Genomic DNA, 12,958 nt, shown 5'->3' on the forward strand with positions numbered 1-12,958 from the left:
GAGTATTTTAATGTAATATTTGCTAATTCTTATTTTTTTTTTTTTAATTTTAGGTTTTAGTATAAAGGCAGTGCCATTTCAGAATGCCATCTTGAATGTGAAAGAACTTGGAGGTATGGCATTTAAAATCCTTTCTGTGTCTCAGTTTAACTTTACCAAAAAACTTGGTATCCATGTATTATATATTACTAAAACATAACTTATTCTAGGGGATTTATTTTTACCTTTTCTCTTGATAATATACATTCAAGAAATATTTCCTTCTCTTTTTACATAGGTTTTAAAATTTGTCAAAGATTTCCAAGAGATATAAATTTTGTTTTCTTTTCTATGAATTAAGGAACTACACTAATAGCTATTTATATATGCTCTACTTCTTGGCTTTACTTGTTGAAAACTGTTCTGTTCTTGAATGACACCTGAAAAGAATTTTAGTATCATCAAACTGCACAGGGCACATATATATATGTTTTAGTTTGTATTTATGCTACTAGTTTTGTTGTATTCAATCTTTTTAGAATGTATTTGTTCTGATAATAAATCTTTGCCAGTGGGTCTTTGCTAGCCAAGCACATTTATTGGGTAGGCTGTACCCCAAGGCATACATCACTCAGTCTTCCATTACACCCTCTGTCTGGCACATTTTGGTTGTGTTTTATGTCTGCCAGGGTCTTAACCCATGTAAATAGATTAACAAAGAAATCAGTCAATTCAGTGAACCTACTAAAAATTCTCTAATGGCACAGGAAAATGGTGAGCACTCTGTAGTTTAGTATAATATCAGTGAGTTTAATGGCTTAGAAAAAAGTTCTCTTCCATTTATTTAAAAGCTTTGTGATCTTGACCTTACCCAGTTTCTTTCTTTCTTTCTGTCTTTTTTAATTTCCACTTCTCCTTTAAGGTCCTTCTAACTGTGACCTATTTTGTAGCCTGATGAAATTGAAATACTGACTTTATGTTGTTTTGGTAGTATTTGATACCTTCTTATTTTTATCTAATGAAATATTGACCTTTTCAGGTGTCTATTTTCAGAGCAGATTTGCCTCTGTCAGTTTTATAGCTACATTTGGCTTTTATAGCATTAATCTTTAAAAGCAACTATGATTGAGAAATTCTGATTTTCCTTAAAAGATTTAGTTTTATTATAATTTTGACACCCAAAATCACATTACCCAAGTGTTCTCATAGTAACATTTTTACGTAAAATTTTAAGGTGCTGTGTTTATTAGGTTCAGTATTTTAATACTGCATTAGTTTCTGGTGCCTCTTTGCTCCTCAGTGACAATAATATCATTTAAAAATATTTTAGAGGTAGATAACATGTTGTAAAAATCCAGAGAATCAAAGTGTATATGGTTGGAGGATTCTGTTGACCTTAAGTTTGGCTAGTACTTAGTATTACTAGGTTGGACATGAAACTTATTGAACACCTAGCAGCAGGAATAAAAAACTATTGGTTAATTGAGAAGTGTTTGTTATATATGATGATTATTTGGATGAAATAAATAGCAAATGTGTCTGGACAGTAAAATACAAACATTTAAAGGAATTTATTTTAACTTTGGCTCTGTGCCACTGAAATTCAGTGCCATGGAAGATTGAATTGAAGGATTAGGGATATAAAACATGAAGATAGGTCTGTTCCCAATTTTAATTTTGTTGAAAGACCTGTGCCCTGACGAGTGTGGTGATGGAAATTACATGGGGCAGGATACTATAGGGTTTGATGGTAATGTTTCAGTTTGTACCTGTTCTGTAATGAGGTTCGGAGATGTAGGTAAAAGAGCTTTAGGGATTGGAGCCGATGTGTTAGTTCCAGGCTAATGATATGTGGGTTTTGTGCATACATTAGTACTAAAGAGCACATTTCTAGGAAAAGTTCAGGTTAGTTTCCTCCTCTCAACTTTAATAGCTGTCTTTTCAGTTGAGAGACTATCTCAAGGAAAAGGTAGCTTTCAGAGTAGCGAGTATCCTGTGTTCTATCCTCAGAGGTTCGCAAAAGAGGGAGTTGATTCAGAGATGGTTCGTGCACTAATTCATTTATTGAAATATTCTTTTTGTAATCAGTACTATCTATGTCTAAGCCAAGAACACTTGAAAAGGTAGGTTAACACATGTAAAGAAAGGAAAGGAAGGTTAACATGTGTAAAGAAAATATAATTTTCCTAGAGTTTTAAGTATATTCTAGATACCAAGGGGATCATCCCCAATGTAAGGTTTGGGCATTTAGGAGAATTACAACTTACTAAAGTCAAGTTGTCTGAGCTGCTTGACTGAGAATTTTTAAGTTCAAAAGGAAAGAGTTTAGTGTTTTAGGATTTGGTATGAAGATCTGAAGCTTATATTTACCATCACAGTATTATTTAGAAGGTAGGTTAGTTGGAGTTTAGTCAGATTGTCAATCTGGAGAAAAATTTTGAATTCAAGGGAGAAACTCAGAAAGATAGTGGGTAGAGGTAGGCAGGTAGGGAGAGCCAGTACAGTGATGGCATCTTACTGGGAATGCCAAGTAGTTGTCTTTATCCTTAACTCAGGATGGCATGGCCCCTGTTTCTCCCTGTGAACTTCCTTTCTTTGTTCTTATTGATAGTTCCAAGACTTCCTGTCATTCCCTTTTATAACCTGAAGTTAAATGTTTTATTTTTTCAAAATAGGAGCATAAAGTTCATGCCTTTTCCTATCTAGTAAGAACTGGTAATGGAGGAATAACTATGAGTCATGGAGTTAAATTTAACAACAGTCTATTTGGGGGGGATCTGAGTGACAAACTATGAGTTTGCACACATACCTGATGTGTGTTTGTGTCCATGTATATATATATTATGCATATGTTAACTAGATGTAATATATGTGCAGGTAGATTATAGGCTATTATCAATTTTCTGTTTTATGTGTTTCTCTTTTACCTAAAAATTCTTATTCATACCAATTTCTCCCAGTGGGGCATTTTCCTACTACTCACTTAGCCATTGTACCACAACGTGTACCACAGTTGTTTGTCTAGCATGTACCCAGGGGCTGAAAATAAAAGATCTAAAAGACAATTTGTCTTCAACAAATACAGGGAATTAGCAAAATTTTTGAAAATAATGAAACTAAGGGGAAAACACAGAAGTATAAGGTAAAGGATGACACAGAGATAGTGCCGCCTAGTTGTATGATGGGCCCATTTCCTTTTTGCCGTTTTAGAAATAGCTTGCTTTCCTCATCTGGCCTGTCTCCCCCTGCAATCTGCACTGATTATGCCTATCTTTATGTGAAATTAGAACTCTAAATTTTCTTCTGTTTTTCCCTTACTTCCCTTTTTCTCCCTCAGCTTTTCTCACTTTATCTTTGTGACTTCATGCCCAGGGAGTAGGTGCTGTTATTGTCTTACAGACAATGAGACACTGGGCACCAGGATGTGGACAGCTTGAATGACTTAACCAAGGCTACTTGGAGGGGGTGGTGGGGACTGGCCTGCGCAGAGGTGCTTAACCTGTGTACTACATGTGTAAAGCATTTTGCCCAGTGCCTGGCACAAGAGAAGGGCTCCCACACATCATCTGCTGCTGCTTTTATCATTATCAGCTGCGTCATTTAAGGTCTTCAAGTGTTGGTGTTTTTTTCATTAACACTATATTGATAAAACATCATATTGACAAAACATGAACACATTGCCCTCTCTCAAAAATTTATGGGACTTCACCTCTGATTATTGCATCTGCTTTTGTCATTTTTTTTTTTTTTCCTGTCACTCTTTTACATAGAGGTCACTCAGGTCAAACTCTTTTTCAGTTATGGCTCTCACTTTGGGTACTATAGTCCTGCTTCCTTCCTTCAATTTCTTCAACACTGCCAACTAAATCACCATCACTCATACTTTCGAAACTATCCAGATCTGCTTACAACATTTCATTTTCATATTCTTTTTATAAATATGAAAATTTGTATTCCTTAAAATATTTTGTATTCATTATGAATATGAAAATTGGTATTCATTTTTAAAATAAATATTAACAAATGTTTACTGAATCCATATTGAATGCCAGTCTCCGTTTCAGGATGTTGTGGTTATAGTGTAAGAACATGTACATCGTCCCTACATAAACCAGGCAGTAGGCACTAGGGAACCTCTTGTGTTCTTTCTCTCTCTCCTTAATTAAAGCCCAGTCCTAATTCCTGTAGGCTAGAAGAATTTCCTGGGTTAATGCTGTTATACCTGAAGGGATTTCCCAATACTGTCCAGCAAGGGTTTGCTGATCCTTTTGAAGAACATTCCATAGTCCTCAGTAGGCTCTGTAAACTACTTTTTCCTGTATATTCTTTCATTTACATGGTTTTTATTCAAGTTCTAAATCCTTTCTTTTATTTAATTACTCTGCTTTTCTTGCTCTGAATTATTTTTATTTGTCTGGTTGTTGTCTAAGACTCCTAGCAGGGATCCTGCAGAGACAGATGGATTAATCTTTTAAAGAATTTTTTTTTTTCCTTCCCAGTGTCTTGTTTCCAAACCTAGTTTTTCTATATAATTCTGGGCATGCCCATCTTCCTGTATCTCTCTTTCCTTATCTGTGAAATGTAGCAATAATAATTGCTACATCCTATCATCCTTGTGAGGACAAAATTAGATAATACAAGCCAGGTTCTTAGAGTTTGCATGGCTTATAGCTAACATTATGCCAGATTTGCTTTCATTATAGTTACATTCTCACTACTCCCCCAACCAAAAACATTAAAATATAAAAGACAAAATTCAACAAAGCCTTTTCCCACCCATATTGCTTTTTCTCTCTGTGGTCATACTTCAGATAAGGCATTCTTTTCCCACACTGTGTTTTACCTGGTTAAACTGAAAAGCCTTTGGGAAGGGATTACATTGGAGACTTGTTTAGCCACCTAGCATAGTTTTGTGCTCCACATTAGTTAATATGAATTGTTTTTGCCTCTTTCCACCTTACCACCTTTACTTCTGTTTTCAGATTTCACCTGAAAACATCTCTCTGCCTGCCAGAGCCTCTTCTTTTTCTTTTTTAATATTTATTTTTTTAGTTGTAGTTAGACACAATACCTTTATTTATTTATTTTTATGTGGTGTGGAGGATCCAACCCAGGGCCTCGCACATGCTAGGTGAGCAGCCTACCGCTGAGCCACAACTCCAGCTCTGTCAGAGCTTCTTACTTGCTTTGGTCTTCTATTTGGCATTTGTGATTTGAGCACATCACCGAGGTGCATGAAGTGTCTGACATTTGGCCGAGTTGTAAGTAGTCATCCGCACCACAGTTATATCGTAGCTCTGATAATTTTTCATCTTAGTAATTTGCAGTTCTTAAATCTACAAACATTATTTTTTTTTGTGCCATCTTGTTGTTGTTCTTTTTTCTCTTTTTATTTTGAAATTTTAGAAGTGAATTGATGGAATCCAGAGATTAAAATTTCATTTCTTAACATGTTTGTTTTGTCAGTTATTGATCAGTATCCAGACATTGCCATGTTCCCTAACTGGATTCTGGAACCATGATTGGCTTTGCCACATGACTTGTTTTCTTCCTCTAATATTCTAACAAGTTGTGTCTGAATTGTCTCTATTCTCCCACCCCCAGCCACCATCCCCACCCAGTGTACTCTTTGGCAGTCTTGTCTTCACAGTTGACATTAGGAAAGCTGAAAAGCAGTTAGCTGTCTTTTTTGTGCTTCAATATTCATTGCTGTTAGTTGTCAATCAAATGGAAAAGTTCATGAGGATTTTTTTTTTTTTTTTGGCACTCTATTTTAATTTTTGTTTTCCTCTAAAGAAAGGACAACTTTTCCCCTGCTTCTTTTTTTTTTTTTTTTTTTTTTTTTTTTTTAAAAAAAAGAAGGCTGCAAGTACAGTGTGGAAAGTGCAAGTTATATTCCTTTACCGTTTATTTCAGCCCATGCAATAGTAAGTGAATGATTTTGGGGGATTGTCAGCTCAGCCATTTTTTAAAGGTTGTTTCTTTCAGCAGCCAAGCTGTTATATGAAACAGATGTTGACTCTGTCCTGTTTCTTTGTTTGCCTGGAGGAACATGCCTCCTCATAGTGAAAGGTGCTGTTTGTTTGTATCCTGTTAGTTGTCTTTAGGTGCTGTTAATCTGTCCAGGTTATTTGCATTTCTGAATTTCTCCAGAAACTATCCAGGGAAAACTTCTTGACAGGCAACCTAGGGCACTGCTGCCTGTTTCTTTTAATTTCTGCCTTCCTATGCAGGCCATTTGATGTCTGTCACCAAAATAAAGCTTTCTTCCTTCAGAGACTTCTTTTATTAAGACTTACTTTGGAAGAAAGCGTACTCTCATTTTTATACACAACATTTCTCACAGTCCTGTGTATGTTATGCTTCCCCTCCATAGCCCCACTGCCACTTCTTATTAAAAAAATAATCTAGCTTAGTAATTCCAAATTTAATGTAATCCCTGACTCACAGAGTCATGCTATCCTACAGAAATAGGGAAAGAATAAAGATCGTATACACTGGTGAATTGGTTTTATATTAGAAAAGGAAAACAGTGTAGGCAGATAGACTTGCTGGGCTTATTGTGGCCTGTCTTTGAGAAGACAGGTGGAGTTGCGGCAATTTCTTGCTGATACAGGAGAGAGCAGCTGGCCAGTTGAAAGCTGTTCTAAACATCTGCACACACGGGTGTCTGTGGAGGAGGGGGCAAGAATCCATGTCTGAGGCAGAGGTGATGCCAGCACAGGAGTGAGGGCCCAGGAACACCTTAGGACTGTCCTGTGAGTACATCAGAGGCAGCTGTACACGAGGAAATGTAATATTCTTTATCTGTTGTGTAACTTTCTAGAAGAAATGTATTTCAGCAAAGAGAGTGGTGTCTTAAGACCCTCTGCCACTCTCTGCATTTGCACTTCCTATTGTTTCTTTATCTGTGAAATATAAGTTTTAATAAATCACCTCTACTTATTTCCCAAGGGATTGGGTTGGAAGAAAATAGTTAAATTGCCTAAAGCTCCTCAAGAGAGATGCTTTAAGAATAGACAGTGGTATTTCCACTAATTCCCTTTTTATAGTTGTGGATCTAGTGTGATGTGTAATATTGAATGATCGAAACTTCTTGATATAGTATTGGTTCCTTATCTAAGAAAAGAACCAGGCCTCTCTGGAATGGGAACAGCCAGTTAACTCCTGGCTCCCTGAGCTTGTACTTTCTCACTTAAGCTTAGGCTATACTAGGGGAAATGATATTGGTATTAAGCCAAGTCTCTTGGATGTGAGTTAAAAGGCCACAGCTATCTGAATTGGTTGAACAGGATCCCAGGGTGGTGGTGTTCAAGCGTTTTTTACACTTGCTAAGGGAAAACTGAGCCAAATAGTCAGCAGAGCCAAATAAATGAATCCAGGGGCCCAGAAGTCTGTTACTGGCTGATGTAGACCTGACCTTAATTTTTGTTTTCTTTTGGAAAAGTGCCCTAGGAAATTTTTAAAAACCTATCTTCCCAGTTGGAGTCTAGTATAGCACATAATAGTCTACTTCTTCCAAGATGGTATACCTAGAGAATGTTCTAGTAGTTAGCTTCTTGGCCTTTTGGGCCCCCACCCCATGCCCATCCCCTGGCAATAGGGATCTCATGTGCTTCTGAAGGTTGCAGCTACACCACTGTTTCCTACTTAGGGGCAATCAGGTCATTTCACGTCTTCCAGCTCTGAAGAACTCACTCATAGAACATCCGTGTTGGGTTCTCAGCTTAACTTCCTATCCCTCTCAAGGGCATAAGTATTTCTGTTTCTCCCAGGGGTTGCCATAATAGCAACTAATTTTCATTGTGTATTTGGTTTCATGTGGTGTTGCAGCAACAGCACTGGAAGTCAGAGACCAGTATTTTCCTCTAACAAAACAAGCCATGGGACATTGGGCAAGGCACTTAACTTTTCCAAGGCTGCTTTCTTTTCTAGCAGCCGATGATGCTGGTAACATTTCTCTCGTTTGAGTACGACATAACTAGTTTATTTTTATCTTGAATTCACAGTGTCTCCTTCACTCTAGCCTCTGTAACTGTTAGAGCTGGCCTCTAATCACTGTGCAGAACTGAAGAGCATTATTTGCTTTGTTTTCCTTTCATGTTAACTTCTTTAGTTATTTATTTTTGATTTAGATATTTAGGTAAGTCTTAATTGTTTTGTGTTGTGTGACGCAGGGCATACATATAGAAGGTAACATCATTGATGGCAACTTAACAAAGTTACTATCACTATGCTCTTTAAGAAGCATTACAGTTTGATGTGGTAAGTACTGTAACAGGATTAAGTGCTAGATGCAATTAAGATCATATATAAAGAACAAAGGAGGTTTCACAGAAGAAAAGAATCTAGGAAAAAGAATATACAGAACAAAAGTCATGGAGGGGTTACTGGGTTTGGTTTATGGATGGGAACAGTATAAGAGAGTTATAAAAGCATTGAAAAAAATACTATAATTTTTTTTCTTTTCTTTTTTGGTATGGGGGATTGATGCTTAACCCAGGGATGCTTAACCAGTGAGCTCTTTTTATTTTTTGTGATGAGACAGGGTCTCACTAAGTTGCTTAGGTTAGCTTTGAACTTGGGATCCTCTTGCTTCAGCTTCCCAGTACTGGGATCACAGGTATGTGTGATGTATACTTGGCAACACACCATAATCTTAAGGGTTCACTGTGTTATAGTTTAAGTTAAGAGGGAAATTTGTCAAATTATGCCCCAAGATGCCAGACTAATGCTATGCAAAATGTTTACATTTTGTGAATACCAATTAATATGATGGGCTCTGAGGATACAATCCCTGCCACACATTTGCATGCATGCACATATGTGTACACATACACATGAGATCATCTGAAGTCCATTTCTTTGGATGTTTGAGTGGGAAAGTGTCACTGGCCATTAATGATTATGTAAGTTCTCAGAAAATGTTGAACTTTACTAGACCCCTGTCATTGGAATGGCAACTCAACAACCCCGGGAAAGGTAATATGTTTATAACAGTTCATCACCTACCAGACGAGGCTTTCAGACCTCAAACGGAATAAAATAGATTTGGATATAATTGTTCAGGGGTTTTACAAATATGTTGGTTTTAACTTCCAAAGGTCTAAAGATTCTATTGACAATGTCTGATCATTTATTCTTGAAAGTCACTGATATTTATAGCATTACTGTGAGAAATAAAAATGAGGAATTTATTATGTGATTAGTTATTTTTTAATACAAGTATGTAAAGTCCTGAAATTTAAGTAACTTACCTGATTGAAAATTAACAGTTTTTTAAAAATATATGTCTATTTTTTTCTTTCTGGCTCAAACTCTGTATGACCAAGAAAAAAGAAAAAGTATCAGAAAACAAATTAGTGAACATTAACAAATCGATTTAATGTGAAATGAAGAAAGGAAAGCAAGACAAAGCTTGATATTCAGACATTAGAAACATGAAATAGAAGGGGAATTCATCAGGATTATTAATCAAAGAGCTCATTGGAGTTATTAATTGGAGCTGTACATTTGGAGCTGTGCCTTTATTTTTCTTTTCTCTTTGGTTAAGTAGTGGATAGCAGCTGTGTTTACCCACAAACTAAATCCTTGAGTGTGGGTGCTAGACCCAGAGAGGTAGGGCAGTGTCTCAGTAATGTTCTGACTGCCAGGTGGGTTAGAAAGCCCACACACACAGGAGACAAGCCACTTGTCTGTCCCCATTAATCACTGGAAACAGGCAGGAGTAAACAAAAGAGCTGGCAAACAGAGATTCTCGAACAAAAGATGAACATATAATTATGATCCACCATGATATGAACAAAATCAATACCACAGAGAAAGATACCAAATCAAAAATCGGGAGAAAAAGTATTCAAAGATTTAGAGGTAATAGAGTGATCAGAAGAAGACATTCAGAGAGCTGGAGAAAGGTTTTGTATTCAAGAGAAAGATTGACAGAACTTAGGAATTTAAAATTTAACGTTAAAATTTAAAAGGAAAATATTTGTTGACACAACTTAGGTGTGCATTAGTGAACATAAAGTCTGAGCTTGAGAATTTTTTTCAGAATGTCATGAAAAAGGAATCCTTTTGAAGTATGAGAAAGAATTTGAGAAACGGGGGGATAGTTAACAGAAGTTCAAGCATTCTTTTAATAAGAGCTCTAAAAGAAGAGAGAAGAGAAGCTAAAGACTTTTAAATTATCAAAGAAATAATAAGAAAAAAGCCTCAAATACTCAATAAAAATATTAAAATTCATTGAGTTCTCTGAATGCCAAACATAATTAACAAGGAAAGTTCCATACCTAAACATATTATGAAGAAAAAGAAATCATTACTGTAATCACACTTGCTCTTCGCACTTTCAGACAGACACACGTGCACACACACGAACATTATTTCTAATTTCAACATGGGTGATGTAAGGTAAAGTGAAATTAGCATAAAAATAATTCTTGCTTGAATTACAGAGTGAAATTAATGAAAGGAAAATTGAAGTTTAAATGTGTCTTAAAGATAATTAAGGGTAAACATGACCACAATAAAAGTAGAGTGACATATTCATTAATGCATCTTTATGAAAGTTTTGAAAAGTTACATATCAAACCTATATAATAAAATATCTTAGAGAATGGAGTGATACAACTACAGAAATACAGAGGATAATTAGAAATTATTTTGAAATCTTATACTCCAATAAAATAGAAGACATTGAAGGCATCAACAAATTTCTTAAGTCATACAATTTGCCCAGATTGAGTCAGGAAGATATACACAATTTAAAAAAACCAATATCAAGTGAGGAAATAGAATATGCCATCAGAAGCTTACCAACCAAGAAAAGCCCAGGACTGGATGGATACACAGCTGAGTTCTACAAGACCTTCAAAGAAGAACTAATACCAATGCTCTTCAATTTATTTCAGGAAATAGAAAAAGAGGTAGTACTTCAAACTCATTCTATGAGGCCAATATCACCCTGATCCCAAAACGGCAAAGACACATCAAAGAAAGAAAACTTCAGACCAATATCTCTAATGAACTTAGATGCAAAAATTCTCAATACTTCTGGCAAATCGAATACAAAAACATACCAAAAAGATTGTGCACCATGATCAAGTGGGATTCATCCCAGGGATGCAAGGTTGGTTCAACATACGGAATCAATAAAAATCAATAAAACATCAATAGACTTAAAGATAAGAATCATATGATCATCTCAATAGACACAGAAAAAACACTTGACAAAATACAGCACCCCTTTATGTTGAAAACACTAGAAAAACTAGGGATAACAGGAACATATCTCAACATTGTAAAGGCTATCTATGCTAAGCCTCAGGCCAATATCATTTTTAATGGAGAAAAATTGAAGGCATTCCCTCTAAAAACTGGAACAAGACAGGGATGCCCTCTTTCACCACTTCTATTCAACATAGTTCTTGAAACACTGGTCAGAGCAATTAGACAAAAGAAATTAAAGGCATATGTATAGGAAAAGAAGAACTTAAATTAGCACTATTTGCTGATGACATGATTTTATATCTAGAAGACCCAAAAAACTCCACCTTTGTTGAAAACTTCTAGAACTAGTAAATGAATTCCGCAAAGTAGCAGGATATAAAATCAACATCCATAAATCAAAGGCATTTCTGTGTATCAGTGACAAATCTTCTGAAAGGGAAATGAGGAAATCTACCCCATTCACAATAACTTAAATATATATATAACCATTACTTGGGAATCAACAAAAAGAGGTGAAAGATCTATACAATGAAAACTATAGAACCCTAAAGAAAGAAATCAAAGAAGACCTTAGAAGATGGAAAGATGTACCTTGCTCTTGGATAGGCAGAGTTAATATCAAAATGACCATATTACCAAAAGCACTATACAGGTTTAATGCAATTTTGATCAAAATCCCAATGGCATTCCTCATAGAAAAAGAAAAAGCAATCATGAAATTCATTTGGAAAAATAAGAGAATAGCTAAAGCAATCCTTAGCAGGAAGAGTAAAGCAGATGGCATCGCTATACCAGACCTTAAACTATACTACAGAGCAATAGTGACAAAAACAGCATGATGTTGGCACCAAAACACACTAGTAGACCAATGGTACAGAATAGAGGACACAGAGACTACCCACAAAATTACAATTGTAGACAAAGGTGCCAAAAACATGCAATGGAGAAAAGATAGCATCTTCAACAAATGGTGCTGGGAAAACTGGAAATCTATTTGCAACAAAATGAAATTAAACCCCTATCTCTCACCATGTACAAAACTTAACTCAAAATGGATCAAGGACCTAGGAATTAAACCAGAGACTCTGCATCTAATAGAAAAAAAAAGTAGGCCCTAATCTTCATCATGTGGGATTAGGCCCCAGCTTCCTTAATAAAACTCCTATAGCACAAGAATTAAAACCAAGAATCAATAAATGGGATGGAATCAAACTAACAAGTTTCTTCTCAGCAAAAGAAACAATCTGTGAGGTGAACAGAGAGCCTACATCCTGGGAGCAAATTTTTACCCCTCACACATCAGATAGAGCACTAATCTCTAAGATATATAAAGAACTCAATAAGCTAAGCACCAAAAAAACCAAATAACCCAATCAACAAATGGGCCAAGGACCTGAACAGACACTTCTCAGAGGAGGATATACAATCAGTCAACAAATATATGAAAAAATGCTCATCATCTCTACCAATTAGAGAAATGCAAATCAAAACTACTCTAAGATATCATCTCACTCCAGTTACAATGGCAGCTATTCTGAAGGCAAACAACAATAAGTGTTGGCAAGGATGTAGGGAAAAAGGTACACTCATACATTGCTGGTGGGACTGCAAATTGGTGCAACCAATATGGAAAGCAGTATGGAGATTCCTTGGAAATCTTGGAATGGAACCACCATTTGACCCAGCTATTCCTCTCCTCAAACTATACCCAAAGGACTTAAAAACAGCATACTACAGGGACACAACCACA

At 35.9% G+C, this 12,958-nt stretch overlaps 1 protein-coding gene across 1 annotated transcript in view; it reads left to right on the plus strand.

Annotated features, from left to right (window-relative positions):
- The window catches only part of Arl15 (ARF like GTPase 15), a 397,137-nt gene that overhangs the window by 152,171 nt on the left and 232,008 nt on the right, over positions 1-12,958 (plus strand). Inside the window, exon 3 of the mRNA XM_027938132.2 lies at positions 54-113. Coding sequence (XP_027793933.1) covers positions 54-113 — 60 coding nt within the window. The remainder of the gene's footprint in view (positions 1-53; positions 114-12,958) is intronic.

Source organism: Marmota flaviventris, chromosome 5 (assembly GCF_047511675.1).
Source record: "Marmota flaviventris isolate mMarFla1 chromosome 5, mMarFla1.hap1, whole genome shotgun sequence".
Taxonomy (NCBI): domain Eukaryota; kingdom Metazoa; phylum Chordata; class Mammalia; order Rodentia; family Sciuridae; genus Marmota; species Marmota flaviventris.